The sequence below is a fragment of the Pseudonaja textilis genome, chromosome 15 (assembly GCF_049901715.1).
Source record: "Pseudonaja textilis isolate UNSWEBS1 chromosome 15, rPseTex1.2, whole genome shotgun sequence".
NCBI classification, from domain to species: Eukaryota; Metazoa; Chordata; class Lepidosauria; order Squamata; family Elapidae; genus Pseudonaja; species Pseudonaja textilis.
Window position 1 is genome coordinate 2,667,322 of NC_142004.1, and position 27,706 is coordinate 2,695,027.

The window sequence follows — 27,706 nt, forward strand, 5'->3', positions numbered from 1 at the left end:
GGGGAATTTTCCTGTAGACTTTTTGGGGAGGATTTTCCCAGGGTGTCTGGTCCGCGGGATTTAAAATTATGAGTTTGGTGGTCCCTGAGGTCCAAAAGGTTTGCGACCCCTGGACTACACCACATGGTTGTCCAATCTCTTCTTTAAAATGTCCAGTGTTGGAGAACCTACACCTTCTGGTAGAAAACTGTTCCAAACATCTTGAAAGAAAAAAACAAAACACAAAAAAATCCAGTTGCCTCTTGGGGTGAAAAGAAGCACCTTTGGGACATCCATGACTGAGAATCTCCATAGGTATCTGGAATCAATGCATACCTGGAGGGAGAACCACGATTTATTTCAACATCTGCTTTCAACCTTGCATTAGGAATTAAAAAAAAATAAATGGAAAAGCAGACCAACGAACAAGGACAAACAAACAAGCCCGAGCTCCTTGTGGTTAGTAATAATACATGTATCACCCTAATTAGTTTTATCATCTTCATAGGGATTGTAATATTGATCTTGTTGTTCCTGGCAGCAGATTTAACCTTTAGCAATCCTATTCTCACATTATAGAGAACGGGAATTGTGGACCTAGCAGTTCCCATTCTCTACACTGTGAGGCAGCGGGGTGGGTGAGATGTGTAATCGGCCTGTTGGGCAACAAGATCCTTGCTCCGGGGCAGTCTCCACCCGATCGAACACGGCTACCTGATCCCCAGTTTCAGTGCATCTGAATCGATCCATCCTATTTCACAAAACACCAATGGCTCAAGAGCTGTTTATTATAATCTTCAGGCACGAGATTCCTCACCCTGTTTAGGAATGCTTGCTGCAAACAAGTTTAAGATGGTTTTTTTTTTACAAAATAAATAAATACTTTCCTTTTCATTCTCACCCTTCTTAAAATCCTGAGACAGGGGATTAATTACCCTGCTAAGATTTCTTTTTACAGCTTCAATGTGCAAAAGGAGCTGCAAAGCCGGTGTGGGTGTGCGCTCGCCTTCCCCACTTCCCTTCAGGTTGCCAACACAACACATACTGGCGACCAGTTATTGAGCCCCAAAATTTATGTTGCTGAGTGAAAAGTTTTGAGTCTGGATATTCTTGTTTCCATAACTTGTACATCCTTTTTTGGATAGCCTCGTTTTTCTGGTTCTGCTTTGTAGTAGCATTTCATTACAGTGCGGTTCTCTGACATGGGTGTATTTCTGTCGCTTCTGAGGTTGTGTTCAGCTTCCAGTAGCCCTGCAGGCCCGTGCCCTGGTTGCTCAGCTATGGGACCCGTGGCCTGTAGCCCACTTGTCGATGGATGCCCAGGTTCCAACACCCGACATGGTCCACGTTAACCCGGGTGACGACCAAGCCGGTACAGGCTTCGTTTGGTTGTGTTTCACCATGATCCATTGCATGTTGGGTGCACTCCGTTCTACTCCTCAGCCAAGACCTCTCTGACATGGTTGGACCTGCTGATAGTTTGCACTACCGCCAGCACAGCCCTCAGCTTCATTGGAGCAGTTAAGCCCCCCGCCACGTCAAGGCGGCACCCGTGGGGGGATAATAATAATAATAATAATTGGTTAATCTTTAGTGAGATTCACAGCCTTTGGGGCTGATTGATAACTCAACAGCTCGAGTCCTAACCAAAGACAAGTAGTAGTAGTAGTAGTAGTACTAGTAGTTCTTCTTCTTCTTCTTCTTCTTCTTCTTCTTCTTCTTCTTCTTCTTCTTCTTCTTATTATTATTATTATTATTATTATTATTATTATTATTATTATTATTACATGAATCACTGCAGTTGTTAAGTTAGCAACACAGTTAAAGTGAATCTTGGCTTCCCAAGTGTCCAAATTTTGATCACCTGACCCTGGGGGTGCTGCAACGGGCGTTAAGTGTGAAAAGTGGTCCTAAGTCACATTTTTCAGTGCCGTTGTAACTTGAACAGTCACTAAATGAATTGTCAAGTCAAGGACTGCCTATATTTGCCTCCTGGTGTCTACAAGAGATTGTTTGAAAGAGGAAGAGACTGGACAGGCAGCCTCCTGTGTGAAATGGTCTAGGGCCTCCTGCTTTGAGCCGGGGTTGGACTAGAAGACCTCCAAAGGTCTATTCTGATGGGATGGATTGGAACAAGGCATGGCTTGGCTGAGCAGCTTTTTCAGCCACAATATTGTCCCCTATCACCCACCGTAGAACAGGCAGTCCCAGGTGTGACCTCTAGAGGGCATCTCAGCCCCACCAGCTCTTCTCTGGCTGGAGCCTTCTGGGAGTTGAAGTCCAGGTCGTTTTAAAGTTGCAGAGAACAGTGCTCTGTAGAAGGGAGGCCAGATGTAAAGGGCCACATCTGGAGGGCAACAGCTGGCTTGGCTTCCTGAGTTGTGCCATAGTCAGATTTTTGTGCAATAAAGCCACTTCTCTAAAATGTTTTGACACAATTAGGTGGTTTAGCGAAGGACTGTATTTCTGCAGAATCCAAGGTTTATCCATAGGTAGTCCTCAATCTCTGCAACAAAGCCTGGCTAAGAGGCGGTTTAATGGGAGCAGAGTCTGCATGCATCCGGTCACCAAAACAAACCGCGGCTTAGCCTTAGCCCCTCTCCCGTGCATGCAGCTCCTCTCCAACAAATCCCGGTTAAGAGGAGGCTTAGTGGGAGCAGAGCCCCCATGCAAACCATGGTTTAGCCCCTCTCCAACAAACCCTGGCTAAGTGGGGGCTTAGAGGGAGCAGAGCCCCTATGCAAACCGTGGCTTAGTCTCTCTCCAACAAACCCTGGCTTACCCTCTCTCCTGCGCATGCAGCCCCTCGCCAACAAACCCCCGCCAAGAGGCGGTTTAACGAGAGCAGAGCCCCCATGCAAACCATGGTTTAGCCACCTTCCTGCGCATATCAGTGGATGCACCTCTCCAACAAACCCTGGCTAAGTGGGGGCTTAGCGGGAGCAGAGCCTTATGCAAACCATGGCTTAGCCCCTCTCCAACAAACCCTGGCTAAGAAGGGGCTTAGAGGGAGCAGAGCCCCCATGCAAACCATGGTTTAGCCCCTTTCCCCCTGCATGCCACGGACGCACCGCTCCAGCAAAGCCCGGCCAAGAGGCGGCTCAGCGGGCAGCCCAGGCTCAACCCGTCCGGGCTCGGCTGGCAGCGGAGGCGGCGGCTGAGGAGGAGGCGGCGGCGCAGCCGGGCGGAAGGCGGCCAGGCCGGGCGGTCTGTCGGCCGAGGGGCGGCCCGAGGGAAGCGGTTGGGCCCGGGGCGCGCGACGACGGCGATGGCGGTGCCGGCGGGGCTGCTGGCGTGGCTGCTGCTGGCGGCGGCCGAGGCGGCTGCTGCTTCCTCCTCTTCCTCTTCCTCCTCCTCCTCGGCGGCTGCAGCGGCGGCGCAGGTGGAGGTGACGCTGCGCGGAGGGAGCAGCGAGCCCGGCCGGGGCTGCTGCGGCACCTTGCAAGGCGCGTTGCTGGGCCGGCCCGGCTTGGAGCTGCAGGCGGCGGCGGCGGCGGTGCGGGGCAGCCTGGTGCTGGTGAGCCTGCGGGGGTGGGGGCTCCCCCCTCCCCTCCCGTGGCCTGAGACCCCCCCTCCCCACGCAGCCCCCTCCCCACGCGAGGGACCGGGAAAAGGGGGGGGAGGGCAACGCGGGGAGGGCGGAGGCGACGAGCCGCCTGGGAGAATTTGGGGAGGGGGCTCTAAGGGTGGGTGGCGGGTGTGTGTCAGCCTTCTTCTGAACCCCCTGGGAGAGGGGCTCTTTGGGGAGGGGGCTCTTGGTGCTCTAGGGAGGGGGAGCAGAAAGGGGGCCAACTTGAACTGCGTGGGAGAGGGGCTCTTTGGGGAGGGGTCTCTAAAGATGGGTGCCGGGTGGGGGTGTCAGCTGTCTTCTGAACCCCCTGGGAGAGGGGCTCTTTGGGGAGGGGGCTCCTGGTGCTCTAGGGAGGGGGCAGGAAGTGGTCAACCTTCTGAACCCTGTAGGAGAGGGGCTATTTGGGGAGGGGGCTCTAAGGATGGGGGCAGATGGGGAGGTCAACTTTCTTCTGAACCCCCTGGGAGAGGGGCTCTTTGGGGAGGGGTTTTAAGGGTGTGGGGGGTCAACCTTCTGCATTGCATGGTTGAGGGGCTCTTTGGGGAGGGGGCTTTTGGTGCTCTAGGGATGGGGGAGAGGGGGGGGTTCAATCTTCTTCTGAACCCCGTGGGAGAGGGGCTCTTTGGGGAGGGGGCTTTCGGTGCTCCAGGGATGGGGGGAGGGCAAGACGGGCAGGTCAGCCTGAAGCCGACTTTGCAAATATTTCACTTAGCGAAATAAACGGGCTCAATTGTGGCTGTAACTTGAGGACTATCTGTACTTATGACTGCTGGGCTTCCAAAAAGCAAAGTCGGTGTGTGTGTGTGTGTGCGGAAGCCAGATTCATTTAATGACTTCACTGCCACAATTCACTTAACAACCGGGGCACAAATAGGTTGTAATATCCAGCGCACTTCGCTTAATGACCGCTGTCCTAAGCCAGGGCAATTCTGGTCCCAAATACGTTCGTTAAGGTACAAATAAAACTCCCCCCCCCCCCATGCGCACGATGTCATGGGGGCTTGTTCCAGGTGCCTTCGGTTGAAAAGCGGGCGTTGGAAGCCGAGGTCCTGAGCTTCCAGGGAGCTAACCGGGGCCATGTTGCTGTTGTGGTTAGCCGGCAGCAGGTGCGGATGGCTGAGGAGAGCGAGGACTCAGAGGAGGGGCCAGGACCGTCAGGGAGAGGACTGCTGCCTTCCGAGATTGTGAGGACTGGCAGCAGCGATGAGGAGGTTCCCGAGGAGCCTGTGCCAAGTGCGTGTTAGTTATAGTTATAACAGCATGGGGGTAAGGCTGCAAGGTAATGGCCCCTCCTTCAAGAAGATAAAAGCCAGTTGTGAAGCGAACGTTCTTTGCAGAAGGCAAAGACGTTTTGAACTCAGCCTCGTGGACATTCCAGTATCCTGAGTTTTTATTTGAAGATTCTTGTATTGCAAATTATTTCTTGTCTGTTATCTTTGGCCAAGTCTCACTCAGTTTAGCGAGGCTTGTGCTTATCACAGCTAATTATTTTGTAAAAGCATTACAAGGTTTCTGTTCCTTTTGGATTGTGTTTGATTTGTTGGAAAAGGGCAGGGGTCAGGACAGTTGCCTTCCCTTCTTTCACCAGGTGAATGACACTGACCCAAGGCTGGACAATGAGGACACCTGGATCGGGGTGGTTCCGGTGGAGGAGGAGCAAACGGAGGCCCCCAAGGGCCACAAAGAGGAGTCTTTCGCCAGCACGGTGGTGGACAAGGTAGCGCTCTCTCCCCTTCACCTGCGTTCCACCTGCTTGTTTCTGCCTTGATAAGGGGGATCGACAGACCAGATAGACACACACACCCCAACCTTTGGGGCACCAGGGACTGGTTCCTTGGGGACCGTTCTTTCCACGGACTGGAGTGGGCATGATTTTGGGTGCTACATCCCATGGATGAAGCTTCAAGGTTGGGGACTAGTGGTGGGATTCAAATTTTTGTTTTACTACCGGTTCTGTGGGCGTGGCTTGGTGGGCGTGGCAGGGGAAGGATACTGCAAAATCCCCGTTCCCTCCCCACTAACCTGCTTTCCAGCTCCGTTCTCCTGTGAAGGGCAACCCAAGAAGACCCAGCCAGTCAGCTGTGGGTGTGGCTTGGTGGGCGTGGTGTGTGGTTTGGTGGGTGTGGTTTGGTGGGCGTGGCAGGGGAAGGATATACTGCAAAATCTTCATTCCCACCCCACCCCAGTAACCTGCTTTCCAGCTCCGCTCTCCTAGGCAGGGCAACCAAAGGAGACTCAGCCGATCAGCTGGGACTCAATGGGAGGCAGAGAAGAAATGGGGTTGGCGGGGCCAGTCAGAGGCGGGATTGGCCGGTTCTCCCGAACTACTCAAAGTTTCCGCTGCCAGTTCTGCAGAACCGGTCCGAACCGGCTGAATACCCCCCTCTGCTGGGGACCCCTGGAATAGACCGAGATTTTAGTGGGAGTTTCACTAGCTTTCTCCTGGCAGGCTGACTGAAACCCATAAACAGACAGATGAAAATCCCATCTCGCAGATGTTTTATGGTTATCACGGTATTGATATATTATATCGTGTTATTAAAAAGATGTTGAGACTCTGGAAAGAGTGCAGAGAAGACCGGGGGGGGGGGGTGTTGGACTAGAAGACCTCCAAGGTCTCTTCCAACCTTGTTACTCTCCAAAGCACCAGAGGGCAGGACAAGAAATAATGGTTGGGAATTAACTCGGGACCGAGTCCACCGTCCTCTTCCTGGTTCCTAATTCCTTGGTGGATTCTTCTTCCTGCAGATGAAACGGGCGCTTGTTTTGGGTGCTTCGGCCCTACTCATCCTTGCTCTGAACCAGAACAGAATCCGAGAGGTAAGGATGGATATCCTCCCTCTCCGTCTCTTTCTCTCTCTCCCTCTCTCTCTTCCTCTCTTCCTCCCTCCCTCCCTTCCTCTCTCTCTCTCTCTCTCATTTTGGGTGAAGTTTTTATTTTTAAACATACATCAATACATCATTTCATGGGGAGTGTAGGGGTCGTTTTGAGCATCATTCGTATTGATGCAAAAATAGTATTGAGGCAGATAAAACTTATCACATGAATCAATCTTAGGAAATCTAATGTTATCATACCTATCGGTTTTAGCATACGATCCTTTGTTTTTCAGTTATTCAATGCTAGCTGGATCCCCGTGCTTCGCTACAAAACTATGTGGTGGGGCTTAGTTTTGGGGGAGGAAAATAAAGGGGGGAAAATTCTGCCCCTACCTACCAGCATTATCTGGCTAACGTCCTGTCAGTGTGTGAGAGACTTGAGGGCTGTTTGGAAACGGAAACAGTATTTGCTGTGTGAGCAAGAAGGAGACAGCAAGGAGCCTGGGTGTGGCTTAGCTCAACTGTTCTATACTAAAGCTGCTTGGTGCTGTGAAACTAAATCTAAAACTAAAACTGAAACTCCTCTGCTTGGGTTTTGCATTTGGAAGAGATTTCTTTTCAGGTGGGGAGGTGGAGTAGAACTCCTTAGCATCAGAGCGTGTTAATAGTAATAATATAGGAAACACTAAATGCTCTGATGGTCATTCAGAAAAACCCTTTCTCAGTGAGCACCTAGAAGCCAAGAGGAACATAGGTGCCGAATTTCAAGTTTGTAGGTTTTACGGTTCTGGAGATTTTATGATGATGCGTGAGCAGTCTTTCGCTTTTATATATAGAGAAGATTTGCTACATCCTCCTAATAGTAATAGCATGATTATTGAGCAAAGATCCTCTTTCGAAATCTGATCTTATCCTCTAACACTTTAAACACGTCGAATAAAAACAGTTATAACCATATCCCCCCATTTCTAATTTTTTTTTTTTAGTCTCTTCTAATTTTTAGTGCAGCCATTCTTGTTTTTTTTTTAATAAAAAATATCCTAAGGATGGAGGCTTTTGAGGATGCTGGAGAGGTGATGGTCTCTTTCTCGCCTTCTCCCTACTACAGCTGGACGTCTCCCAGGTCCTTTCGAAGCCCGTGGTGATCGTTCAGACCTCGGAAAACGTAACCAAACTCCTCGGGGCACTGCTACGGTGAGCTTGCTGGGTACCAGTGGGGGAAGGACTGGAGCCTGTAGGTGAAGTCTTCATTTTTCTCTTAAGGCTTCTGAAAATCTGTTGTCAACTCATAAAATATTTCTGTGGTCTTTTTAGAGTTGCCAACGGGAAGGGGGGGTGGGGGGAGCAGTGAGGCGGCTTGGAAACCGAAAGTGCATTCCATAAATAGTTTTTCAAAGATAGTAACTAGGCGACTGAAGTTTCTGCCTTGCAAAATTCTAACTGGAGGACGTGATTGATGACTCTGGGCTATGGATGCGTCCCATTGGAGAATATGAATTAGGATACACCCAGAGGGGTGGGGGGGAAAACCAGGATCAAGGGTGACAATGAATGATGTGTCTCAGAGTCGGCTGCACCCAGGCAGTGCCGGACATGTTTACTCCTAATAAATCTTGTAAGTTTTGAAAATTCGGCTACAGACTCATGATTTAAATGGGGGTAACTACCAGAGCCCCGACAATCTGTTGGCGTTAAAAAAAATAAGTCCCTGATCACGTTTCTTCCAAAAAAAATAAAAATAATAATAATCCCAAAACAATTGACTATATACGGCACAAACCTCCAAACTTGGGCAACTATTAAGACTTATGGACTTCAACTCCCAGAATTCCTTGTAAGGAAAGTCCCAAACGGGGAATCAACGCGAATACAGCCATCGTCATAAATACCGACGGCCAAGCGCCTGGATTTTGATCACGTGACTGGAGGGAGGCTACAGTGGTTGTAAGTTGGAGGACCATCGGTGAATTCCTGCAAGGGAATTCTGGGAGCTGGAGTCCACCTATGGTAAGGGGCTCCGGCAGTTATCCCCATTTGAATCATGAGTCTCCAAAACTTAAAAGATGATTTAGTGGGAGTAGACATGCCGGCGCTGCCTGGGTGTAGCCGACTCTGTGACACATCATTGTCACTCTTGAGCCTGGTTTTCCCTCCATCCTCCTGGATGTATCATAATTCATATTCTCCAATGGGATACCTCCATAGCCCAGAGTCATCAATCATGCTCTCCAGTTAGAATTTTGCACAGCAGAAACTTCAGTCACCTAGCTCCTATCTTTGAAAACATTTATGGAATGCACTTTTGGTTTGCAAGCTGCCGCAATGCTTCCCCCTCCCTTTCTGCTGGCAACTCTAAAAAGACCATAGAAATATTTTATGAGTTGACACCTACGTTAAAAGTTGGAACCTTTAAGGATCAGGGGGTGACATGATAGCAGTTTTCCAATATTTGTGGGGCTGCCAAGGAGAGGAGGGGGACAAGCTATTCTCCAAGGCACCTGAAGGCAGGACAAGAAACAACGAATGGAAACTAATCAAGGAAAGAAACAACCTAGAATTCAGGAGGAATTTCCTGACCGTGAGAACAAGTAACCAGTGGAACAAATGGTCTTTAGAAGTTGTGAATGCTCCCAACGCTGGAAGTTCTTAAGGAGAGATTGGATAACTCTTTGTCTGAACTGGTATAGGGTCTTCTGACTGAGAAGGGTGGGGGGGAGGGTTGGACTAGAAGACCTCCAAGGTCCCTTCCACCTCTGTTACTCATTCTTCCCTCTCCCTCATTTTTTGCAGAGGTCTTCGGGCCACAGCGAAGATCACATATCAAGCAGGGCTGTTGGAGAACATGGTATGTGGCTGGCGAGGGCAGGAGGTGGTGGTACATTCCTGGGCAGGGAAGCCCGGCCGAGGGCCCCATTCATTGAAAACTGTTGTGTGGCACTTTCACAAGGATTCTCTCTCTCACACACACACACACACACACACCATAGTTTGCTGCTGCACCTTTGTGCCCCGAGCTTTCCTCTTCTGACTCTCCGTCTTCCAGGAAAGCCTCTTAAGCGACTCCTGGCACAACGAAGTTTTGGGTTGCATCTCCGTGTCAGGCCGGGCCGAGTCCCAGTCTCGACGGCCCCCATCCTGGCCAGTATCTGCCTTCCCAGTTAGGACCCATTTCGTAGTTCCTGTCCGATCCTTCAGCTCTTTCGCATGGAGAGGATCTGCCCAGAGCCGGGGAGAAAATCTGAGCGAGAGAACATTTAACCCAGTGGCTTTGCCTTCAGTGCTAGTGGGTGCCTCAGAAGCTGTGGGTGCCTCCATTTCACGTCTCCATTTTAGGTCTCGTGATATGATAGAACCTAGAAATTTGAAGGGTCTCCTGCTTGAGCAAGCAGGGGGTGGACTGGAAGACCTCCAGGTTTCCCTTCCGGCTCTTGTTATTCTGCCAACCCCCTGCTATTTGTGTGGCGTGGTGTGTCGTTTTGAGACCCCACCGGCTTCATTGCCTCTTATCCCCGGTTGTAGCCTAACCACAGTCCTTCTCCCTTTTTCCTCTTCCAAGGGGGTAACCCTCACCCTGTGGTCCACGTGTGGCCTCTCGCGGGGTGGCATGTATGCCGAGTGGCAGGGCGTGATCTGCACGGGTGAAAACAGCTCCAAGGTCCAGGTGGGTGATAGAGGAGCCAGGTGTTCTGTTTGAAATGTGTTGACTGATAGGTCCCTGTGGGTAGGGAGAAGAATGTTCTGAAGCCTACAGGTGTCGTGCCCTTGTTGGACTCTGATTCTGAGGGAGAGGGGGAACAGCTGACAGGGACTGGGAGTGTGGCTCCAGTGGTTGTGGAGGAAACTGGGGAAGGGCACAGGCCAGCTGGGCAGTCAGAGGAAGACCCAGGCCCACCCCCTCTTCATCCTAGGGCACGCAGGGAGGAACGGAGAAGGGAGCAACATGAGTTGCATGGTTTATGGGGGAGGAAAGGGCCCTGATCCCCTTCATTGGCTGCAGCTGGGAAGACTGTTTAAAAAGGCAAACTGCGCAGGGCAAAGTTGCTGGAAGTACAGCATGAAATTATTCTGGTTTCCCACTCATCAACTCAGAGTGACGGGTGTTCCTTTTGGGGTGGGTCTTCGTTGGCAGAAATACCTCCAGCAGCTATGGAACGCCATCCTGCTCATCGCGTTGCTCCTGTGCACAGGTGTGATTGTGCAGGCACAACGACAATCCCGGCACAGTCAGTTGGACCAAGAATCTGAGGTGGGCTCGCTCTTGGCCTCGGGCGTAGCTTTACTTTACTTTTACTTTACTTTTACTTTACTTTTACTTTACTTTTACTTTACTTTTACTTTACTTTTACTTTACTTTTTTACTTTACTTTTTTACTTTTACTTTACTTTTACTTTACTTTTACTTTACTTTTACTTTACTTTTACTTTACTTTTACTTTACTTTATTGTCATTGCACCTCGTACCATGAAATTAAATGCCATCTTCAATGTACACTATAACTATACAAAATGAAACACAAATACCTATCCTTCACACTCCACACATTGAATTGAAAACCCAAAATGTTGTATTCATATTACACTGTTCAGTAGAATTCAACAGAGCTCCTGCCCTGGGATAGAAGCTGTTTTTCAGTCTATTTGTCATTGCTTTTATTATTATCCTGTACCGGCTGCCAGGTGGTAATTCAAAAAAAAAAAAGGGTGCCCAAGATGACATGGATCTTTAATAAGAATGTTTTGAACTTTCTTAAGGCAGCGGGAGCTCTAAAGTTTAGTTTAGTTTACTTTATTGTCATTGGACCTTGTACAACGAAATCAAACACCCATCTTCAGTGGTGCGCATCATGACCATGACAATAAATACAAACACATTCTTCACCCTTCACACATTGAACCGAAAACCCCCGACAACGCACCAACACTGCACTATACAGCAGAATTCAAAAGAGCTCCTGCCCTGGGAGAGAAGCTGTTTTTCAGCCTATTTGTCCTTGTTTTTATTATTCTGTACCGTCTGCCAGATGGTAATAGTTCAAAAAAAGGGTTCCCAGGATGAGATGGATCTTTGAGGATGTTTTGAACTTTCTTAAGGCAGCAGGAGCTATAAGGCTCTTCCAAAAAGGGGAAAGGGCAACCCATGATCCTCTGAGGGGCAATGACCTTAACCCTCTAGAGCATTGTCCTATCTGCCACAATGCAATTGGCAAACCATACAGAGGTGCAGTAAGTTAAAATACTCTCTCTGGTGCAGTGGTAGAAGGACACCAGAAGTTTTCCATTCAGTTGTTGTTTCCTGAGAAGCCTCAGGTAGTCTAATCTCTGCTGGGCCCCTTTGACCAGGGTTGCAATGGGAGCCCCCCAGGTCAGGTCCTCTTTTAGGGTAACCCCCAGAAACTTAAAACTGCCCACTTGCTCCCCTCGGTCTCCATCGATAAGCAAAAGGGCTGGAGGCCTCATCTGTTCCTTCTATAACCCCTCACTCTTGCAGAGTCCTATCGATTGGCCTAATAGCAATCACTCCTCTTGCAGCTAGATCTCAAGCAACACATTGCGCAGAAGGTGCTGGCCTTGAAAACCCGGCGTTACCAGCCCGGCAGGGCACCCCACAGCTGGGCGCACGAGATTGACAGCTGTGCCATCTGCCTAGACCAGTTTCAGAAGAATCAGGTAAGACTCGGGATAAAAATCGCGGCTGAGGCCAATTCCTCCAATGCACATCCGCCTTTTGCTTCAAAATGCACTTAATTCATTGTCACCCTGGTTTTCCCCCCCCGCCGCCTCTCTGGGTGCATCGTAATTCATATTCTCCAATGGGACACATCCATAGCCCAGAGTCATCAACCACGTTCTCCAGTTAGTTTTTTGCGAAGCAGAAACTTCAGCCACCTAGTTATTATCTTTGAGAACATGTATGGAATGCAGTTTTGATTTCCAAGCTGCCGTACTGCTCTTTCCCCCCCTTCCTTTCTGTTAGCAACTCTAAAACGACCATAGAAATATTTTATGAAGTTGACATTAGGTGGACCCTCCTGCAACTCCTGAGTAGATCTTGACTTGCCCCAACAGTGTCTCCGGATCCTACCCTGCCTGCACGAATTTCACCGGGACTGTGTAGACCCCTGGCTCCTCTTGCAACAGACTTGCCCGCTCTGTAAACACAACGTTCTCGGTAAGAGCCCGCCTTGCTTTCCAAAATTCAGAGGCAGAAGCGGAGTAATACGTGGGTACCTTAATTTGGTCAGATGTGAGAAATGTTTGCTTTCATGTCCGTTTGCTTGTTTTAAACCTGGGCTAACTTGAAAGTGGCGTGGACTTCAACTCCCAGAATTCCCCTCACCATCCAGCAGGCGCTCAGGATTCTGGGAATTGAAGCCCGCAACCACCTTTCGAACTGCTCGGCCTGGGAAACTGCACTGGCCTGCAAGACCCCAGGTGAGAGCGAGTGAACAAGCAAGCAAGCGCGATTGCCGAGTTGTTTTGCGGTTCCCTCAACATCTGGCTCCGTGGCTGAGACGCTGGAGCTTGTCGATCAGAAAAGGTCGGCGGTTCGAATCCCTAGCACCGCATCAACCGGAGTGAGCTCCCGTTCTTTGTCCCAGCTTCTGCCAATCTGTAAATTTTCATTTTTAATCGTATTATATTCCAGTTTCATTTGAAATCGTATTTTATTCAATTGCATTTGAAATTGTTTTTAATCAGATTTTGGTAATAATTTGTGTCTGGAACTCTGCACTTTGACGTGGCCCCAGGGCTAATCAATAAAGTAAACTGAACTTAATGTGTAAGAGAAGGAATGGCAGAAGCCGGAGACAGAGTTAAAAGAGGAATCAGCCTAGAATCCCTGGGTAATCACCAAGGAACCAGCTCCAACTTCCCTTGAATCCCATTGACCTTGGTCTAACTCTAAGTGCTTAGCCACTCTGGATGCGGTGGCTCAGCGGCTAAGACGCTGAGCTTGTTGATCCGAAAGGTTGGCAGTTCGGCGGTTCGAATCCCCAGCGCTGCGTAACGGAGTGAGCTCCCGTTGCTTGTCCCAGCAGCTTCTGCCAACCTAGCAGTTCGAAAGCCTGTAAAAAATGCAAGTAGACAAATAGAGACCCCTTTGGTGGGAAGGGAACAGCGTTCCGTGCGCCTTCGAAGGCGTTTAGTCCTGCCGGCCACATGACCACGGAGACGTCTTCGGACAGCGTTGGCTCTTCGGCTTCGCAACGGAGATGAGCACCGTCCCCTAGAGCCGGAAATGATTAGCACCTCTAGGGGAACCTTTACTTTACCATCAAGGGTACAGCTGTGGAGTTGCCTGGAGTTGGGAGTGGCAGGCTTCGCTGCCAGATGTGCGGCTGCTGTCTCAGATAGCACTCTGCATGCTTCAAGGAAACCTTCGGGCTGCCCCGGAGTTCTTGGGTTTTGAAGCTCTTTTCTATCAGCCTTGCATCCTGAAATGTTTGTTGATTTAGGTGGCCATCCAAGGGCTAAAATCGGCAATAAGAGGCACTGGGATTTGTAGGGCAACGCAGATGTTAATGGCCAGTGACCAGACAGATCCAATACTTTTCTGGCCAACCCTGGAAGGATTTCCTGCCCTTCTAACACACACAAAAATGCTTTTCTTCTTCTTTTTTTGTCTTCCTTTCAGGAAACTGTTGCTGAGACAGGTAGCAAGACCCTCTCCTTCCTGCCCTCCAAAGGAAGGGAGCATCTTTCCAAGAAGCCATCCTATAGAGAGCAACGTTCCTCACGTTTGGCAGCTTTTAAGATATACGGACTTCCAATTCCCAGAATCCTGGGAGTTGAAGGGCAACGCATCTTAAAAGCCGCCAAGCTCGAGAAACGTTGCCTTTGAGTTTTGGATCATTCCTGGGGTTGATTTGAGCGGAGAAGCAGCTGCGCTGTCTATGCTCTGGGCCCCACCAGGACAGGAACCACAGGAGCAGGTGTAAATAATGCATTTCTTCGTCATTCCTTCTGGCTTCGTTTGTGCATCCTCTCCTGCCACCCACCCCCCCCGGACTGAAATCCGCTCCCTTTTTGGTGTGTGCTCGCCGGACGTTTTGTGCAGCTTGGATCTGACCTGGGGGGGAGGGGGGGACCAGACCTTCTGGGAACCCACCTTGGGGTTTTCATTTCGTGAAGGAACGAAGACGAGGGCTGACAACACATCAGGCTTCCGACGAAACCCCCCCCCCCCTTTTGTTATTGGGGGCAGGGGGGAAGCATTTGCAAAGGAAAAACGAGATTTTAGCCACTGGGACGGGATGGAGGTTTGAAATTCTTCCTTATTTATACTAACTTATTTGAGCAAGGGCTCCGGAGGTCCTGGGATGGCATCTCAGAAAGGGCTGAGATATTGCAGACTCCGCTGGGAGGTTTATAAGCCCCTTGCCCTAATTAAAAATAATTCTAGCAAACTGAAGTAAGTGCTACTGGTCCTTTTTTCTTGTCCTATTCTTTCCTTGTACGGACATTTCCTCCTCTTGCAGAATTACAGTTGGAAGGGACCTTGGAGGTTGTCTAGTCCAACCCGCTGCCCTATATACCAGTGGTGGCTAACTTTTGGGGGCTCTTGTGCCAAAAATTGTGCGCCGGCGTGCTCACATGCCAGTACCCAGAAGGCAATGCGTGCCCCCCCCACACCTCCTGCATACGCGCACACAATTCCCCCCGCTGCCCCCACCACGCCCCCTTACCTGCACTGCTCCTCACAGCTGATTTTGGGCCGGTTTGAGGCCCTTTTCAGCCTCCCAGAAGCTTGAAAAAAGCCTCTGCAGGCCAAATAATAGGCCCATTTCATCACTTCCAGTATTACAGGAAGGAAACGTTCTGGTGTTGCTTACAGAAACTGCCTCTCCGTTGACCCTTATTACATTCTTGGCAGGACTAGACTTCCTGTCACAGGAACTTCTCTGGAGGTTTTTTTCCCCTCCTTTGCTGGCACTTTGCTTGTGTGGAGTGACCATTCAAAGTTACAATGGCACTGAAAAAAGTGACTTATGACCATTTTTCACACTTACGACTGTTGCAGCATCCCCTCAGTCATAAGAGGCCAGGCGAGGAGATGCCTGCCTCTATGTGAGTGATATTGAGTTGGCCACACCCAGCCGGTCACATGACCACCAGCCACACCCACCAACTAAGCCACGCCCCACAGAACCGGTTGTTAAAAAATTTGAATCCCACCCCTCTTTCCCCTCCTACCAACCTCTCGCCCTGCACTTCTGAGACTGCACTTCAGCCAGTTTGAAGTGGTAGTTCCAGACAGTGAAGGCTAATCTTTTGGGCACAGAGTGCCCAAGGCGCGCGCGTGCACCCCCAAAATGCAACGTGTGTCCCCACGCATTCCTGCGCATGTGCTGCACCCGTCCCATGCATGCATGCACATCCCCTGCACGTGCATGCCATCCTCTGCATGCCCCGCCCCATGCATGGCAGAGACCTGAAAATCAGCTGGCTGGCGGGAGGCGCATGCTCTGCATGCCATAGGTTCGCCATCGTGGGTCCCGGGGGTCATTTGGCCTCGCCCACGCACCCCTGCCCTGCCCTAATCTGTCCTTATTCTTGTGTGTTGCTGCGCCTCAGCTATCCTACTCACCGGCGCTGCCGTAGAAGTTAAAAGTATTAAGAGCTGAAAATAGGCCGTTTTCAACTCGCGCGCTCAATCCAACCAGTTGTTACACCGGTTGAATCCCACCACTGTCCGAGACACCCCGCGCCCACCCCCAGTGACGCTCCTGGAGCCCTCCTTGGGCGCGCTTCTCTTTTTTATTTCTGGTGGTTGCGGGTACAGTGGCCTGGCGGGGGCTGGCGGCCCTTCCCTTTGGCCTGGGCGTAAGGGCTGCTTACGGTCTCCTTGTAGAAAAGGTTGAACGGAGCGGGGCCCAAGGGGGCCTTGGGCAGCTGGTTGCTGGAACTCCACTGCGGGGCAGGAGTGTAGGACACGGGGTGGTTGGGAGGTCTGTGTCGCGAGGCGCTTGCCGCGGGGCCGCTGTTTGTCGGAGACCTGGAAATCTGTCCCTGAACGCCAGACGCTCCGGGGTACCTGCAAAAAGGAACCATCGGAGAAGCCAGCGCTTCGGAGAAGCCCGTCACCCAAACGGCTTCCGGAGGGCCTCCAGGGCTCAGTGGGGGCTGTTTTCGCCCTCCTAGTGGCCAGGGGGGGAGCCTCCAGACCCTTGGAAGGGCAAAAACGGCCTCCCCCCGGGCTGTGGAGGCCCACCAGAAGCCAGAAACAGGACATTCCGGTAGGCCATGCCTACCATGGCCACACCCACCTAGCAACCGGGCCGCAAACCGGTTGCTGGAATTTTTTGAATCCCACCCCTGAATGGATGGATCCCTTTGGGGCCAGCCCACTCACCCCACGGGAGGCGGCATCGCGCCGTCTTGAGGCCCCGGTTTTTCGGCCGACCGGATCCACAGCTGGGTTGGAAGGACAAACTACGGAGAGAGGAATTCCCTATTAGGCGTCAGTATCCTAAGAGACGGAAGGAAGGGCGTTTCTGTTGACGCTATCCACGGAGTGGCGACGGATGCTTCTGGGTGTTGTGGTTAGCCGGCAGCAGATATGGACGGCTGAGGAAAGCGAGGACCATTAGGGAGTGGAGTGCTGCCTTCCGAGATTGGGGGGGCTAGCAGCAGCAATGAGGAGGTGCCAAGTGCACCTGTACAAAGGATTACTCGGAGGAAAGAATTACAGCAGCACAGACGACTCGGGAGTAAGGCTGCAAGGTAATGGCCCCTCCCTTAAGAGATAAAAGCCAGCTATGAATCGGACGACGTTCTTTGCAGGAAGTAAAGATGTTTTGAAACTCAGCCTCGTGGACATTCCAGTATCCTGAGTTTATATTTGAAGATTCTTATTTTGCAAATTATTTCTTGTCTGTTATGTTTTGGCAAGTCTCACACAGTTTGGCAAGGCTTGTGCTTATCACAGCGAATTATTTTGTAAAAGCATTACAGAGTTTCTGTTTCTTTTGCGTTGTGTTTGATTTGTTGAAAAAGGGGTGTGGGTCAGAACACTGGGTGACGATGGAGAACGGTGTTGGGACCCTATTGGAGCCTGGTTCGGAGGAGGAGGAATTGGAGTTGAAACTCTGGGCCGTCCGACAGAGATGGCACGTCTCCCTTGGCATGTTTGGAGGAGCTGGTGTGTGTGTGTGTGTGTGTGTGTGTGTGTGTGTGTGTGTGTGTGTGTGTGAGGACGAGGCTGTCCCAAGTGTTGTGGTTCGTTGGCAGCGGAATCGGACAGTCGGGAAGAACAGGGACCAGTCCAGGAATCTGGGGAGGACTCAGATGAGAGTCCTGCATCCGATGCAGCGTTGGGGCCAGGACCATCTGGGAGTGGCCACAGGGACCTATGCGAGGGGAGGTCTTCAATTACGACGGAGGAGGATTCAGGCATGTGGCGTAGGGGGGGTTGGATTTGTAGTTTTTAGTGACTGCAAGGAAGCCTGGGATTTTCAGACTCGGGGTTCCTCCAGTTGTGCCACTTTACTCCTCAAATAAAAGAGAACCTTTGAGCGACGTCTGTCTCGGAGTTATTGGTTGGAGTGGAGGGTCGCTGGAACGGTGACAAGCACATCCATTGCCAGCCACGAACACATTTTGCAAGAAACCAGAACTAAACGCCGGTTTTCGGCACCAAAAAGGCGTCATAAACCGTGGCCACGGGGACACTGCAGCTTCCTAACAGGACGATTAACCCGTGGAACAGCTCGCCACCAGAAGTTGCGGGAGCTCCACCGCTAGAGGTTTTTAAGAAAGAGACTGGACTTCTCTGGAATTGGGAGATAATTGGGACCAGTGGTCTTTTTCTGCTCTCCAAGTGGCCTGGTGCCCTTGGACTGCCCCCTCCCTGGTGACCTGGGCGCGGCCACCTACCTTCTGTGTCTCCTGCTGGGCCGGCTCTTTGATTCTGGCTATAGCGTTTCGGAGACGGGCGTTCTCTTCCTCCAGGATGCTGATGCGGATGTTGTTGGCCTGCAGCTGTTTCCCCATGTCTTCCATGACGTTCCCGGAGACTGCAAAAAAAAAAAGAAAGAAAAAAGGCGAACCACGTGTCAGCATGTCCAGGGAACATCCATCCCTGTCAGGAACCTCAAGACGAGCTAATCTCAAAAGTACTTTTGTTAATTGTTATTTAAAAAACAACATTTTATTCCATTTTTCCAAAACAAAGAGAAATTAAAAAAGCTGTTTTCGATGTACAACCTAATTCCCAGATCACCACTTTGACATGCCAATATGGCGATAATTATCTATTCCTTTTCTACATTCGACTTCCTATCTTGTCCATTTTTCACTGAATGCTCCAACTTTTACATAAGAAGAGGGACAGACAAATCAATCCCGTTCGCTAAGATTACTTTCGTTGGGGTTAGAAGGCGGTATTGCCAGGCTGACTCTTGCCCGCTGCCAGCAGTTCGATCCTGACCGGTTCAGAGGTTGAAACTATGAAACTATGGCTCAGCCTGTGGAGAGGTGGCGAAATTAAAAGAATTGTGCTTTTCGCTAATCGCCCAGATTAAACCTCACGCGGGGAGAGCTTTGGTTGTGGGGTGGGGTCCAGATTCACGGCGCTTAAATCGGCAAGTCGCTTCAGCCCCCCCCTCCTTCCTTCCTTCCTTCCCCCTCCACCGGGACTTACTTTCGAACCGGGTCTCGACGGGGATGTGAAGGTCTGGGAAGAAGACCAAAAGCTTCTCCTTCTCCTTCATCTCGTGGATCAGCTCTCCCAGCTCCGAGATGGTCCTCTGCAGCTCGGAGGCAGACTGCTCCAGGGTCTGCTTCTCCTGCCTCAGTTTCTCGGTGAGCTTCTGGGTGGAGAGAGCGGTGCAGGTCACCTTGCAAGCTTTCTGAATTCTACAGCAGAAGTCCTACGGGGAGACGGAAACTAAGCCTGGCCTCGGAACTAGCGAGCGGCGGGAGGAAAGGGTCGTTGAGAGCGAGAGCATTTAAGACTTGACCGGCTGTTGCAGAAGTTATCCGAGCGGTTCACGGAGTCGGCATGTTGGCCCCCACCCCCACCCCCGACAATCCGGGTCCTCGTTTTACCGACCGCGGAAGGACGGAAGGCTGAGTCGACTTTGAGCCGGTCAGGATTGAACTGCTGGCAGTGAGCAGAGTCAGCCTGCAATACTGCCTTCTAACCACAAGGAAGGGAAGAGAAGGGAAGGGAAGGGAAGGAAGGAAGGAAGGAAGGAAGGGGAAAAGGAAGAGCAAAGCAATAGCACTTGGGATTTATATACTGCTGGGATTATATACTGCCCTCTCTAAGCGGTTTATAGAGTCAGCCTCTTGCCCCCAACAATCTGGATCCTTGTTTTACCGACCACGTAAGGACGGAAGGCTGAGTTGACTTTGAGCCGGTCAGGATTGAACTGCTGGCAGTGAGCAGAGTCAGCCTGCAATAGTGCCTTCTAACCACAAGGGAGGGAAGGAAGGAAGGAAGAAAGGAAGGAAGGAAGGGGAAAAGGAAGAGCAAAGCAATAGCACTTGGGATTTATATACTGCTGGGATTATATACTGTCCTCTCTAAGCGGTTTATAGAGTCGGCCTCTTGCCCCCCAACAATCTGGGCTCTCATTTTATTGATCTTGGAAGGATGGAAGGCTGAGTCAATCTTGAGCCGGTCAGGATTGAACTCCTGGCAGTGGGCAGAGTCAGCCTGCAATACTGCCTTCTAACCACTGGGAGAGAAGGAAGGAAGGAACACAAGAGAAAAAAGAAGAGCAAAGCTCTAGCCATAGCACTTATTATTAAACTTATATGCCGCTTCACGGGGCTTTCCAGCCCTCTCCATGCAGTTTACAGAGTCAGCCTCTTGCCCCCAGGCAATCTGGTTCTTCCCATTTTACCGACCTCAGAAGGACGGAAGGCTGAGTCAACCTTGAGCCGGTCAGGATCGAACCCCTGGCAGTCGGCAGAGTTAGCTTGCGGTACAGGTATAACGCCCCACTTGCGACCACAGTCCCTGCCCCACTGCCTTCCCCCAGACCTTCTGGGTCTCCAGCCGGCCTTGAATCTCCCACTTTTCTTCCTGGATCTCCTTCAGCCTCTCCCTCATCCGCTGGTTGTCATCTTCCTCTTCGGCCACGGTGGACTTCAGCTGCTCGCATTCCTGGTCCAGGCTGTCCAGCTGCTGCATCAGGTTCTGTTGCTTGGCCTGGAGGGACTGCAGGGAGAGATGGAAGGGTCGTAGGATGGCGCCGAAATGCCAGTAAAAGTTTTAAAAATAAATAAATAAATAAATAAATAAATAAATAAATAAATAATAATGCCCATCTTCAATTGGTCAGCTAAGGGTTCCTGGCTGACTGTGAGCTTCCAAGAAAGCACAACAGCGCGGATTATATTCACACCACATTGGAAAAAATGAAAGAAAGGAAGAAGGAAAGGAAGGAAGGAAGGACAGAAGGAAAGGAAAGGAAAGAAAGGAAGAAAGAAGGAAGGAAAGGAAGGAAGGAAAGAAGGAAAGGAAGAAAGAAAGGAAGGAAAGAAGGAAAGGAAGAAAGAAAAAGGAAAGAAGGAAAGAAAGGAAGGAAAGGAAAGGAAGAAAGGAAGGAAAAAGAAAGAAAGAAAGAAAAAGAAAGAAAGAAAGAAGGAAGGAAGGAAGGAAGGAAAAGGAAAGAAAGGAAGAAAGAAGGAAAGGAAGAAAGAAAGAAACAAAGAAAGAAAAGAAAGGAAGCGGGAAAGGGAAGGAAGGAAAGAAAAGAAAGAAACAGAAAGAAACAAAGAAAGAAAGAAAAGAAAAAAGAAAGGAAGCGGGAAAGGGAAGGAAGGAAAGAAAAGAAAGAAAGAAAGGAAGAAAGAAAGAAAGAAGGAAAGAAAGGAAGAAAGAAAGAAAGAAGGAAAGAAAGAAAAGAAAGAAAGAAAGAAAGAAAGAAAGAAAGAAAGAAAGAAAGAAAGAAAAAGGAAAGAAAGAAAAAGGAAAGAAAGAAAGCTTCAAGAGCTTTTCACAGGGTTAAGCCTCCCGCAAGCTCTCTGGACACATCCCCTGTTTTTCCTGGCCTGAAGACAGAAGAGGCTCCTCCTTCTATCTCCCACTTCCCAGTCCAACTTACAAGTTCCCGGGGGGAAAGGCAGCGGGGAGGCCCCTCTCACCTCCTGGTGCTGGAGCATGCTGTCCCCTCTGGCCCTCTCTTTGTTGAGCTCCAGGGTGGTCCAGTTCAGCTGCTGCTCCACTCTCTCCAGCTGGCCGCTCAGGGCCTTCAGCTGCTCCTCCCGTCGGTCTACTTCGCTCTTATCCACCATCTTGGACTCCATCTCCTGCTGCAGGTCCTTCCGGGCCTGTTCTGTGGAAAGCACAGCCGTTTGGGAGACTGGGGTGGAAAACAGCTGAGGAGCTGGGTGACTCCCGAGGCCTTTCCTTACCTACACTTTAGCCTCAGAAGAGACCTTGTAGGTCATCTAGGCCACCACCCCCCGACCAAAACAAGGCATTCCTTAGATGCCTAGATATTCACCCCGGCAGCCCAAAGTTGTTGGAGCGTAAGATGGTTATTGGAGAGCATGATGGATGACTCTTGGAGATGGATGCATCCCATTGGAGAAGTCACATCCAGGGGGTGGAGGAAAGACCAGGGTCAAGGGGGAAATGTATGATGTGATTTAGTATCGGCTACACCCAGCCACGTGCCGACATGGCCACTCCTAATAAATCAATGTACTTTTCTCTGAGATGCGGCTAGAGACTTTTGATTTGAATGAGGGTGGATTTGTTGGAGCCCTGACACACGTCACAACTGCCTCCTTAGCCACAGAAATTTTGGGCTCACTTGTCGTTGTAAGCCGAGGATTACCTGTAAGTAATTATAGCAGTTACAGGACCAAGAGATTGAGATACACCTAGGTTAGTCCTGGCTGAACGACTGCCCTGCGTAGTGTATGCTCAAAATTACAACGTTTTTTTTTAAAAAAACAACAACAGAGTAATTTTTCCAACTAGAAACACCCCTCTAAATTCAGGGTGCGGTTTGCTCTTACCCAATTCCTGGATGGTGCTTTCCTGTACCTTCAGCTTTTCTTTCAGGGTGGAGAGACTCATCTCCAGGGAAACGGCTCCTGGAAGAAGCCACACAAAAGACTCTTTGGCCTTCCCAAGCGATTCGGTCGCTTGCATCCTTACGATTTATATGGACCGTTTCCTAGTAGGATTCGGTTGCTTATTTGTACCCTGTGACTATCATTAAGTGTTGTACCTTATGATTCTTGACTCTTGACGAATGTGTCTTTTCTTTTATGTACACTGAGAGCATTTGCACCAAGACAAATTCCTTGGGTGTCCAATCAACACTTGGCCAATAAAGAATCCTATTCTATTCTATTCAATTCAATTCTATTCTATATTTCTATTCTACACTATACTATACTATTCTAATTTTTTTTGTACCCTATGACTATTATTAAGTGTTGTACCTCATGATTCTTAACTCTTGAATGTATTTTTATTTACGTACACTGAGAGTTTATGTACCAAAGACAAATTCCTTGTGTGTCCAATCACACTTGGCCAATAAAGAATTCTGTTCTGTTCTATTCTATTTTCTATTCTATTCTATATTCTATTCTATTCTCTGTTCTATTCTCTATTGTATTCTCTCCTTTTTTCTCTTATCTATTCTCTTCTCTTCTATATTCTCTCTAGTCTCTTCTCTCTTCTATTTTCTATTCTATTTCTATTCTCTATCTTCTCTTCTCCTTTTCTCCTCTTCTCTATTCTATTCTCTCTTCTCTATTCTGTATTCTCTATTCTCCATTCTTTATCCTCTATTCTATTTTATATTGACTGTTTCCTAGTACAATTTGATTGCTTACTGTATCCTATGACTATCATTAAGTGAGTGTTGTACCTCACGATGCTTGAAGAAGGTATCTTTTCTTGTACGGACGCTGAGAGCATCTGCACCAAAGGAAATCCCTTGTGTGTGTCAATCACACTTGGCCAATAAAGTCATCTGTTCTATTCTCCTCCCTCTGGAAGAAGGGACAGCTGATTCCGTGAGAATCAGAACCGCTGGCCTTCCCAGCCTTCCCAACCCACGCGCCCGAAGCTGGCATCAGCGGGGCTTAAAGAAGAAGACGAGAGAGATACTCACGGTCTCCGAGGTCCTCCTTGGCCTTCTGCAGCTTGGCCGTCAGTTGCTGGCTTTCCCTCTCCTTCTTTTGTAAGAGCTGCTCCGTCTCCTCCCTCTGTTGCCTCTTGGCCTCCTTCTCCTTCTGCAGACAACCGTCCAGGTTCTCCAGCTGCTTCTTCAGCTCGTTCTTCTGCTTCTCAAACTCCTCCAGTTCTCCCTTCAAAGGGTTGATGAGTCCCATCAACATCTGGATGTGCTTGTTGATGCGGGAAAGGTCCTTGCTCTGCTCGGTGGCCCAGTAGCCGACATCCACGGCCGTCAGCAGCTTGCCCCCGAGTCTTTCCTCCACCATCTTCAGGAACTTGCCCAGGGAAGATGAAATGTTCAAGGTGCCGCAGAGGTCGATGATTGCCTTGCCCACTTCCTGCAGGCTAACCTGGGTGCTTTCGCAGGCATCGCAGGGCACCAGGGAGCTTTCAATGGTCTGGGAGTGGACACTCCGGCCAGGCAGGCTAACCAAAGGATCTAAGCGGGCACTGAAGTCATTGTCCAGCAGCCGGCTGCCGGCGGAAGAGGTTAACGGAGAAGACTGAAAGGTGGGCAAAGTCACATCCGACTCGGGAGAAACGCTTTTCGAATGCTCGTTCTCGGCTTTCGTGGCCCGGAAGGAAATTTTTAGATTAGAAGCATCTTTGGTATATTTTTTCTAGGCCCAAAAGGAGAGGAAAAAAAAAACCAACAACATTATTTCACGTTGGGGTGCAGGAAAGTATATAAATAATAAAAAATCACCCTCCAGCACGACACGAAGTTTGACACACATCGCTTGGCCTAAAAATCACTCCGAATGCAATTTGGGGAGCGGGCAATGGGAAAGAACAAAGGGAAAAAAAAAAGAGTTGTGGTGACATGATGGACATGAAACGACTTCGGAATATTTGACCAGATTATTAGAGAAAGAAAAAATTTTGCTGCTCTGCCAGCGCTTGAAACTGTCAAGCAGCAAACGTCAACAATCCACCTCACAACTGACTCGTGCCTGTTATAACTCCAAATTAGGTGGCTCAAGACAGGCCAGGCAATATAAAAACAAAACAGCAGGAAAAAGGAACCAGCCCTCCAGCTGTCATCCTCAAAGGAAACTTGAGTTTCCCAAAGAAACACATGCATACATACATGTATGTATATGTATACATACATATATTTACATATACACACATGTTGTGGCTCCGATTCCCGAGTCTGTGCTGTTAGAGGAAGAGGACTCGGAAGATGAGGAGGAGGAACTGGGAATGCCTTCCTCCCCAGGACCTTCCTCTCTGGCAATGCCTTCCTCCCTGATAATGCCTCAGGTTTCATCAGACAGCCGAGAGGAAGAGCCTGAGATTAATCGGGAGGAAGGCATATCGGAGCAGCCCCTGACAGGGAGTCAAGAGGACGAATGTTGGCTTGATCCTAAGCAGCGTCGTAGGGAGAAACGTGAGCCGCATCGTAGGAGGCGTGGGAGGGTCAGAGAATGACCTGAGCCATTGAGCCACACCCCACAGGGGATAAAAGTGGGTGTGTTGTCGGCTGGAACTTTGTACGGGACAAAGTTTGATCTTACTTCAGGTTTTCTTTGTGGTCTGCCTTGTAATTTTCTGTAAGTAGCTTTTGACTTGTTATCAGTTCGGACTTGGCAGGCAGAGCGTGTTGGAATGCCAAGGACGTTATCAGTTCCAAAGAATTAACTCTGTGAAGTCCGAGCCAGCCAGCCTGCCTGCCTGTGTTTGTGTGAGTTTGTACTCTTTCATCTTTTGGGAAAGAGGAAAGGTGAGACAGCACACACACACACATATACATATATACACGTACACACACACATACATACATGCATATACATACACATATATACACACACATACAAACGCATATATATAAACACACGCATACACACACATATACATAAACACACACATACATATCTGCATATATACATACACACACTCAGACACGCGCACACCCCTTTGGCTGCACGGGAAGCAATGGACATTTGCCTACCTCGGCCACCAGCTGTTGGTAAAGGGCACCCAGCTTCAGCATGCTGTTCCAGTACTTCCTTACGGTCAGCCCGATAGACATGGAGGGCCCTATCGCCCGGGAGGAGGGCACAGCTTCTTCGCTGATGAGGCTCTCGGTGTATCCCGTGACACTCTGGAGCAGCAACAGAAGCCTTGGGGAGCCAAAAGGAAATCTTGTTTTCATTTCGTGGCAACTCCAGGCCCCACTGCTCCTTCCTTAAGGAAGCCCAACACATTGCAGGACAAATAATATTAAAAGAAAAACAAAACCCACACACAGAAAATTAAATGTAATCGGCAATGCAGGGGGAGTAACGGCTCAATGGATCACTCCTGTATTGCAGGTGAATGTATTTTTTCTTTTATGTACACTGAGAGCATTTGCACCAAGACAAATTCCTTGTGTGTCCAATCACCCTTGGCCAATAAAGAATTCTATTCTATTCTATTCTATTCTATTCTATTCTATTCTATTCTATTCTATTCTCATTCTACTATTCTACCACTATAAGCCTGATTTATGTACATATGCTCTCAGTGTACTTACGTATACTGAGAGCCTTTGCACCAAGACAAATTCCTCGTGTGTCCAATCACACTTGGCGAATAAAGAATTCTATTCTATTCTAGTCGCAGGAGCTTTAGATGCAACCTTACCTGTCGATCACTAGTTCCAGAAGAACCACGTGTGAATGCTGCGTAAATTCAGGGTCGTTCTCCACAAAGTCATATTGTCCCATCAAAGCCACCAAGTCCAAGTCGCAGGAGACTTTATCTGGAAATTTCCAGGAAGGAAAGCGCACCGCTCCAGCGTGGGAGAACACGCTAATGACAGTCCCTTGGAGGTCCGTGATGTCCTTCCGCAAGCTTTCCATGTAGTTTTGGTTCACCAACAAACTCACCATGATGTCTCCCCTCCCCCAGATGTCATCTGAACCGTAAGAAAAAAGCGCTTTTCAGTCTTCAGACAGATGTTCCTGGAGGGAAGCAATTCAGGTAAAGTGCTGGCATGAAAAATGGCTTACCTGAAAGCACAGGAAAAGCCACTGAAAGGGGAAGTTGAGGGAAGAATAAAGCATCTGTATTCTGTATGCATTCAATAAATAGGCCCGTTGCAAAAGGCAGCTGACATCCTGCAAACGTTTAACCCCAACAAACCCACATCTGGTCTTTGGGAAGGACTTGGTAGGTGGACCGAAATGCCAAATTCAATTGGGCGACTGGGCAACCCACCACAATAAAAGTATTACAAACTAAGTTTATTATATTAGGTTCTGTAGCTCAATAACAACTACGGTTCCTACCGCCCCACTCAATAGGGCTAAGCTTGGAAATGGGGCAGCATACAAATAAATATAAATATATTTTAAAAGTTGTTGTCTCAGAAGAGTGGCGAGTGCATTAGCTATCCTAACTCGGGTTCTTTTTTTTACATTTTTGATCTACTTTTATTGCTTTATAGGTAATCTCAAGGTGGACAGCGTACATGAGACCCCCTCCTCCTGCTTTCCACATAACAACAACCCTTCAAGGTGGGCTAGGGCTGAGAGAGGGAATTGGACCCCAAGTCACCCGGCTGGCATTCATGCCTAAAAGGCAGGACTAGAACTCCCAGTCTCCCGCTTTTTAGTTGGTGCCTTAACCACTAGGCCAAACTGTCGCCCCTATGTTTGTGTGCTGAGCTAGAGAGCAAAAGGCGCTCTGCCCATGCCCAGAGGCACTCTTCCCCAATGCTACAGAACACTCCTCCCACCCAGAGCAGCCGAGACTTATGGGCTCCCCGCCTCACAGAGACCCCCTCCCGATTAAAGGCTGGGGAGGGGGTCACGGGGCGGTGGGGGGGAGGAGGAAAGACCCACTTGCCGAATAGCAGCCCCAGCCGCCGGCTCTCGCCAGGCGCCGCGCAGGCTTCCGCTGCCATGGCAACCGCGGGAAGCCTTTTCCCCCCCCGGCGCACGCGCGGGCCCAGGCACCGCCCCTTTGGAACGTTGGCTCTAAGCCCCGCCCCGCCCGTCTGCAGGACGGAAGGGAGAATCCTGAGTGACGTAGCAAGCGCTGGAAAGTTATGCAACGAACCCCCCCCACCTCCAAGCCTGGGAAGCTGATGCTCCCCTGAGCTTTTTGTCCAGCCTTAGCCAGTTGGATGACTTGAGACAATCACTTTTTCTCATCTGTCCTTTAATAAAACTTTAATAATGGCCCAG

General features: G+C 49.6%; 2 protein-coding genes across 6 annotated transcripts; one reads left to right on the forward strand and one right to left on the reverse strand.

Annotated features, from left to right (window-relative positions):
* Positions 1–369: 369 nt before the first annotated feature.
* On the forward strand, positions 370–14,783 carry RNF215 (ring finger protein 215). 2 transcript variants are annotated; one of them, XM_087913078.1, is made up of 10 exons: positions 370–438; positions 5,139–5,267; positions 6,299–6,370; positions 7,479–7,564; positions 9,161–9,215; positions 9,927–10,031; positions 10,500–10,616; positions 11,900–12,037; positions 12,437–12,539; positions 14,007–14,783. In XM_087913078.1, exons 1-10 carry the CDS (start codon positions 385–387, stop codon positions 14,018–14,020), a joined length of 873 nt encoding a protein of 290 aa, XP_087769204.1. In that variant the 5' UTR covers positions 370–384; the 3' UTR covers positions 14,021–14,783. The 2 variants fall into 2 exon arrangements, with proteins under 2 accessions (XP_087769204.1, XP_087769205.1); XM_087913079.1 differs by lacking the exon at positions 370–438 and adding an exon at positions 3,025–3,496.
* On the reverse strand, positions 14,178–27,450 carry CCDC157 (coiled-coil domain containing 157). Of its 4 annotated transcripts, none has more exons than XM_087913067.1 (11): positions 26,160–26,756; positions 25,483–25,654; positions 23,464–24,148; positions 22,352–22,429; positions 21,470–21,660; positions 20,364–20,540; positions 19,014–19,242; positions 18,248–18,387; positions 16,725–16,804; positions 16,211–16,406; positions 14,178–14,441 (listed from the first exon to the last, which is right to left on the reverse strand). In XM_087913067.1, the coding sequence occupies exons 1-11, from the start codon at positions 26,405–26,407 to the stop codon at positions 14,178–14,180; spliced, it is 2,460 nt and encodes an 819-aa protein (XP_087769193.1). In that variant the 5' UTR covers positions 26,408–26,756. The 4 variants fall into 4 exon arrangements, with proteins under 4 accessions (XP_087769193.1, XP_087769194.1, XP_026578003.1 ...); XM_087913068.1 differs by lacking the exon at positions 14,178–14,441 and adding an exon at positions 27,362–27,450 and having other exon boundaries at positions 16,111–16,406; positions 19,014–19,182; positions 26,160–26,479; XM_026722218.2 differs by lacking the exon at positions 14,178–14,441 and adding an exon at positions 27,362–27,441 and having other exon boundaries at positions 16,111–16,406; positions 26,160–26,479.
* Positions 27,451–27,706: the final 256 nt, after the last annotated feature.

Coding starts and splice junctions, on each gene's coding strand:
- RNF215 (XM_087913079.1), top strand. CDS start 3,248: ATGGCGGTGCCGGCGGGGCTGCTGGCGTGGCTGCTGCTGGCGGCGGCC. Junction 10,617..11,899: donor AGTTGGACCAAGAATCTGAG/GTGGGCTCGCTC, acceptor CTCCTCTTGCAG/CTAGATCTCAAGCAACACAT. Junction 12,038..12,436: donor ACCAGTTTCAGAAGAATCAG/GTAAGACTCGGG, acceptor TTGCCCCAACAG/TGTCTCCGGATCCTACCCTG.
- CCDC157 (XM_087913067.1), bottom strand. CDS start 26,407: ATGGTGAGTTTGTTGGTGAACCAAAACTACATGGAAAGCTTGCGGAAG. Junction 22,430..23,463: donor CAAGGAGGACCTCGGAGACC/GTGAGTATCTCT, acceptor GGCTTCTTCCAG/GAGCCGTTTCCCTGGAGATG. Junction 16,407..16,724: donor GCGATGCCGCCTCCCGTGGG/GTGAGTGGGCTG, acceptor TCCTTTTTGCAG/GTACCCCGGAGCGTCTGGCG.